The 6,687-nt window shown below is 41.6% G+C and overlaps 1 protein-coding gene across 1 annotated transcript; it reads left to right on the plus strand.

Annotated features, from left to right (window-relative positions):
* Positions 1-6: 6 nt before the first annotated feature.
* LOC103272875 (nuclear envelope pore membrane protein POM 121C-like) lies at positions 7-2,330 on the plus strand (the record flags this gene model as incomplete). The annotated part of the gene is given in 3 exon segments (XM_008070369.1): positions 7-593; positions 672-1,676; positions 2,107-2,330. Coding segments are annotated over 3 exon segments (1,816 nt in total), but the record flags the coding sequence as incomplete, so codon positions are not given.
* Positions 2,331-6,687: the final 4,357 nt, after the last annotated feature.

Genomic DNA, 6,687 nt, shown 5'->3' on the forward strand with positions numbered 1-6,687 from the left:
GCGACCATGAAGATTGCCCCTCCTGAGAGAAAACTGGCTCATTCGGAAAGACCAGAGCAGATAATCACCTCAATACTATCTTCACCATCAAGTAATGCCCCAGATCCATGTGCAAAAGAGACTATACCGAGTGCTCTCAAAGAGGAGAAGAAAGGAACACTGGAGGAAGAAGACCAAGTATTTCCTGATGGACAGGAAAATAAAAGAAGGCACCATGATAGCATTGGAAGTGGCCATTCAGCAATTAAACCCCTGGTGGCCAATGGAGTCCCCACTTCTTTTGTGCTTAAGCCTGGGTCTCTGAAGAGAGGCCTCAGTTCTCAGAGCTCAGATGACCACACAAATAAGAGATCCTGCACCTCTACCTTGAGCTCCTTGACAAGCACATAAACAGCTGGCATCCCTATCTCCAGCCGCAATGCCATTACCAGTCCCTATAGCTCTACTCGAGGCATCTCCCAGTCACAGCTCTGGAAGATAAGTGGCCGCAGTTTGTCACCTTTCTCTAGCCCAGCCTCACCCAGCTCCCAGACACCAGAGAGCCCAGCGAAGAAAATTAAAGAAGAGCTATGTCATCATTCCAGTTCCTCAACTCCAGTTCCTCTTCCTCCTCTGAAGAGAAGCTTCAGTTCCCAGAGCTCAGATGACCACACAAATAAAAAAGATGACCGCCCATTGGCAGCAGAAAAGGAGTCCCCGGGAGAGAGGGTTACAGATACAACCCTACAGAAGAAACAAAACTTGGGAAATCGCTCATCTACACCTGGCAGCTCTGGGACACGTAAACGCAAAGTTCAGCTACTGCCAACCAGGCAAGGGGAACCGCTGACCTTGCCTCCACATCCCCTGTTTGGCTATCCAATTACTGTTGAAGAATTTGACTTCGAAAAGAAAGCTTCATCACAATGACTTGAAAAGGTCTTAGAGGACAAGCCAGATGCTGCCTCAAACTCTGTCACTGAGAACCCACCCAGCACTCAGCCTTCTTTGACCTTGACCTTGCCTGGCTTTGGATCTACCACCCAGACCACCAGCAGTGGAAGCAGTAGCTCAGCATTTGGCAGCATCACTCCATCACCTTTCCTGTTTGGGGGATTGGCGACTCCAGCTGGCAGTGGGGTCTTAGGGATCAATGTAGCTACCCCAGGCACCAGCTTCACCTCGGGAGCATTCAGTTTTGGAGCAGGACAGAGTGGGACCACAGGTACCATCATCCCTTTTGGAGGAGGCTTTGGTCAGTACACCCTGGGCACACCCAGTCAGAACACACCCTTTGCCTTCAATATGGCTGGCATGCCTGCAAACAATCCTTTGTTTGGAGGCACCTCCATTCCCACCTTTGTTCAGAACACCCCTGCCCTTGCCCTGGGCACACTGGGCAGCAGCCTCTCTTCTGGGGCATCCTTAACACCTGCCCAAGGTTTTGTTGGCATTGGACCTTTCAGATCAACAGCCCCTTCATCATCCACTGGTGCACAATCCAAGACCCCAGGTGGTCGAAGGCGACTTGTGGCCCAAAGGCTGCTCAAATGCAAAAATAGCCTTTGTCCCTTGCCCATTTCCCCTACCCCCTGCTCAAGCCTGGACATTGGAACCTGCCTGCAAGGAAGAGCCTTTGACCCTTCAAGTTACATAAAGCAAATCTCCACCAGATCTCTGGCCTCAGCCACCAGGAGGTAGTGGCAGCCCTGAGGCCCTTTCCCTTCTGGAGGAAGCACAAGTCTCAGGGAGAGTGCGGCAGAGCGGAAGGCTGATGCCTTTACCTGAACAGTACTACTGGTGATGCTGGAGAACTAAACCTCTGCACATATTGTTCACTTCCCTGACTCTTGCTTAGTGTATAACCTTAGCCAGGCAGCCTCTTTTCCCTTTTCCCTGAGAGCTTCTTTACTGGAGGGCATAAGCTACGGCCCACTTGCATCTCTGGTGTGCATCTGATACAGGATTGGGGTAAATGGACTTTCCTTAAAACTTTACCCTGCTTGGCTACAAGAAGTGGTTCTTCTACCTCTGGTCCCTTTAGAGGGCTGTTTCCCATTTCTTGCTGCTTTTTCCCTCGCCAGTTCCTTGCAGGATTTATTCCACTTTAAATGCTCTTGAATCCAGCTTTGACCTGGAGACCCCAGAGGGTGCTGCTCCTGTTGTCTTCCTCGTGCCAAGTCTGAGTCAGTGTTTCATCTCCAACCCTGCCAATTTGTCCCCTAAAAACTTGGTGGGTCAAGACTGTTACCTGGCAGAGCCAACCATCAGGATGCCTGCCGCTGCTTCAACTACCTCCTCACCCACCTACCCGTTGACCTCATTGAGCCTTTGTTTGCCTCTCAGAATTTGTAAGTTACTTTGAAGCTCACATCTATTGCTCTTCGAATCAAGTTTGGAGGAAGACTTGGATTGTATGAGTGGCAGCATGTTGGTGGTGACAGATTTACCTGTTTCAAGTTTTCTGGGGTCTAGCTAATTGAATGAGGAAAGTGCACCGCTTTATGGCTACAAGTGCTGGCTCCTGAATTTTCAAACAATGTTTTAACTTTAAGGGCTGGCAGCCCAGCAGGATGGAGTCTGGGGAAGCAAAGACCTTGTCCCCCTGCTATTTCTCTACCACTTTACCTGATCTCTCTGGAGCTATATTACCCACCCCTTTATGTTAGGAAATGTAAACTAACCAAACTTTAAGAATCCTGGTTATTTTTTAGGGCCCTTTTCATCCCATTCCCTTATCTCCCTTTGTTTCAAAACCATACACCCCAGGCCCAAGAGCCTTGCTGCCATGCCCACCTCTTTGAGAGAAGTATGAATGCTTTTGTCTCAATTAATAGAAAAAAAGTAAACATTTTTTAACAAAATAAAAATTTATTTTTATATTTGAGATAAATTGCCTTTTAAATTCCTTCAAGTTTGTTTCATTGAGGTGATTAAGTAAGTATAAACACTATTTGCTAGGTATTAGCTGTACAGTTCAGTTATGCCTGTGTGAAGAAGAGGCTCTAATGCTGCCCCAGGCAGCTTTCCTGAGGGACTATAGCTCCTTCTGTAGGTGTTAGATAAAATGTAATTCTTACTTCATAAATAATGTGATGTAGGTGTAACAGGTTCCCCTCCCCTCCCCCCCACCCCCCACCCCCACCCCCACCCCCATGACTGAGGGTGAATGTTTTGTGCTGGGAGACTGCTCCTCCCCATCCCAAGATAGCTCTGAAGTCTGACATTTTAATACTTATCTGTGTGAAGCTGAATAAGGAGCCTGAACCTCAAGTTGTAAATAACTGTTAGGATTGGAAGAGGGGCACACAGGTCTAGAAATCCAAGTTTCTGGTATTCTGAGCTAGCTTGCCTCAAATTCGCAGGCAAGATGGTTGGCCCAGGAACCCCTGAAGGAGGCTGTCCTGATATGATGTGAATGTGGGTGTGTATGTGTAGTTACCTGCACTGGACAAGAGCAGAATGCTGGGACTTTCCATTACACATAAAGATTAATCCTTGTTGAAAATAATAAAATATACATATTTTTATAGACCTACCCTATATACATATACTTGTTCACATTGATAATTATATTATTAATAACATATTGTTATATATTGGTAATGATAAATGAATATATAAGTATATATAATATACTTATTTTTAAAACTTTATACTCATATAAAATTTTAAATGCAGGTTGGCTGGTGATAGTACGAGCTAATATTTATTGGCCACCTCCACGTACTAAGCACTGTGCTAAGAACTTTGCAGGTATTATCTCATTGAATTTTCAAAAACATTTCTGATATAGATATAATAAAGAAATGGAATTATGGGTTAGGTTAAGTTGATTTTCAGTCAAAACAGTGGATTCAATAAGTAGTGGACAATCTATTCCACACTCCACCACCACTTTCATCCTTCCAGTTGACTCCACCAAGCAAATGATGGATAAAGTACAACCATTCCTGGAAATATTCCAAGAAAGAAGTAACTCCAGGAATAAGAAACAAAGAAACAATTCAAAGTTACTCAGATGAACGGAGATGAAGCTGACAGGAGCATGGGATTATTGAGGCTGAGCATGGGTTTTATAAGACAGGTTTAATGCCTTTTTCACTAATTCAGGAGATGCAATTAAGACCTGTACACAGCAGAGAGTTGGGTATAAGAACTCTACATGAATCCAAGAAACACGATGGGCTGCTCATCTATGAAATAGGGGCAAGGCAACTCCACCAACTGGTTGTAGAAAATGGCAAAGAAGCTAAGCTGTTTACCGGAAGTCATGGTTGGAAGAAAAGTCCTCATATAAGAAACCAAACCCCAATCATACACCATCTGTTGATATTGAATCTTAAATCTCAGTATCCAGATGGAAAACCCCCTGACATAAAATGGATAAATGATATTTCCCAGTATAAGAAAACAGCACTTCTCCATGAGTATGTCTCTACAACCCATGCAAGAAAGCATGCCAAGACTAAATTCATGAGAAAAGTCACAAACTACACAAGGGAACAAATCACTATCAAAGTCAGCAGAAATAATCCCCTGGAGAACTTAGATTTTAAGAAATACAATCCTGGACTAAAACTAAAAAGACATTTAAATAAGTAGGTTAAAACAATTGGTGAGATGAAAAAGAAAGGGCTGAATTCCATAGGGCAAGAATGGGACATTATGGGGGAAAATTTTTTAAAACCAAGCTAAATTAATGTAAACAAAGGCAGATTTAGGAGTAGAGATAATTTATCCAAGGTCACACAAGGAGTAAAAGATAGATTCAACATTTCAACTCTGGGAGTCCAACTTTTCAGGACTATACTATTTTGTCCCAAAAGTTTTTTACACTGTAGGAACATACCCAAAATACCAACAATACTTTTATCTCTGTATTTTCATTTCTTTCATTAGGATGGAATTATGAATGCTTTTTGTTTTCTTCATGTTTTAAGTTTTTAAAATTAACATAACCATTGTGATACAGAGAGAAGTATTTTTTCTTTGTTGTAACAACGGTTTAAGAATTTAATTACAGTTTCCTTAATTTTGATTCATACATAATTGTATTAGACCCAGTAGTCTTAGAAATTAGCCCAAGAATATAACCTTACTCTCTTTACAGCCCATTCAAAACTTCAACTTGTAGAAATTCATATATCTAAGTAGTTGTATTTAATTTATTTTTCTAGGTATGCTAGATCACAATTTGGACAAAGATCTCAGAGAACCAGATGCTAGGAACCACCAGGTGTCTCTTACATGATAATTTTTACAAAAACGAACTTCGGAATTTCTCCATTAATTTTATATTGAGATATAAGGAAACAATCTTACAAAATGCATTTCTACATTTAGAGTGCACTTTATAGCTTGCCTACTAGGTTACATTGTGTGTGTGTCTGTGTGTATGAGAGAGAAAAGGAGAGGGAGAGAGAGAGGGAGGTGTTAAGATTTACCTTATGGTGTGTTTTAGTAGTAACTAACTATTTAGTTTAAATTTCTTCCAGGATTAAATATCTGGGGTTTCTCCAAAGCAAATTGTCTTATTTGTTTGCTTTTCTCTTTTTCCAGATACTCAGGATCTTGTAACTGATCATTTCTTTCTTTTTGAGTTAGTTATCTTGAAAGCTCAGGGACAAATTGGGAGTTATGTTAGTAATACAACAGGCTTTATGGCATGATTTCCATAGGCCACCAGATCTATTCCTTTTTCTCATTTCTTATTTTTCTTTGATTTCCATTATCTTTTTTATTAATATTTTCCAGTGGTACTATAGCCACATAACTTATATAAAATCCCTTTAAGAGCAGCAAATCAGCATGTATGTGTGTGTAGTATTAAACTTCATCTGATAGTATTTTTCGTTATCACATTTTTTTCTAAAATAGTGCTTCTTTGCAGTGAATGGTACTTCTTTTTCACCACAGGTGAGGTTAAATTTAAAGATCAAAAGATTTTCTGACTTCAAAGATCATCTGAAGCATCCTTTTATCTCTAGAGTTTTACCCCCAAATTGTTACAGATCAACAGCCATGTATTTTGCTGGCGTTTATGTTTTGATAGACGATAGATGTTACCTATTAGATATACATAAGGACACTCACCTAGGGATAATAAGATCAAAGAAAAATTATACCTGATGGAGTTAAACAGGCAAGAAAGATGTATCAAGTTTACTGCAATAGGGGTCAAGACTAGATTAACTGGAGAGAGAGACTGAACCCAACTCTGCTGGATCAAAAGGCAGGAGGGTTTTTAAGCACTTGGGGTGAGGAAGGGGGAAGGTACTGGAGGACTCTGAGGATAGGTTGGTGAATGGGATCTGTAAATGCTAGTTGGTACTTTTTGAAGTTAGGTTCCTACTCTCTCACAGAGATTGGGTGATAGGGACACTATCTTTTTTGATGACCACACTTCAGGGGGATGGCTACCAGGTCCTTGAGAAAGATATTTCTGGGTTGTAAAACTCACAAGGGGCTGGGAGGTGATCTAGATATCAAAGGAACAGGACAGAAGAAGACTTTGCAATTACAAGCTTTCTAAAGCAAATGTTCTAAGGAAAGGAAGGTCAGGCGTCTAAAGTCAGGAAGAAACCTGTCTAAAGTTTAGTAAAGCTAGGGGGAAACTTAGGCCATCTCTATGAGTAGCCAATCTATCTCAGTAAACAACACTATATTAGTTTTACCATATATTTGGACCCATAGAAAGAGGTAGCT

The sequence above is a fragment of the Carlito syrichta genome, unplaced genomic scaffold, assembly GCF_000164805.1.
Source record: "Carlito syrichta isolate Samal-C Ts95f unplaced genomic scaffold, Tarsius_syrichta-2.0.1 Scaffold31361, whole genome shotgun sequence".
NCBI lineage: Eukaryota > Metazoa > Chordata > Mammalia > Primates > Tarsiidae > Carlito > Carlito syrichta.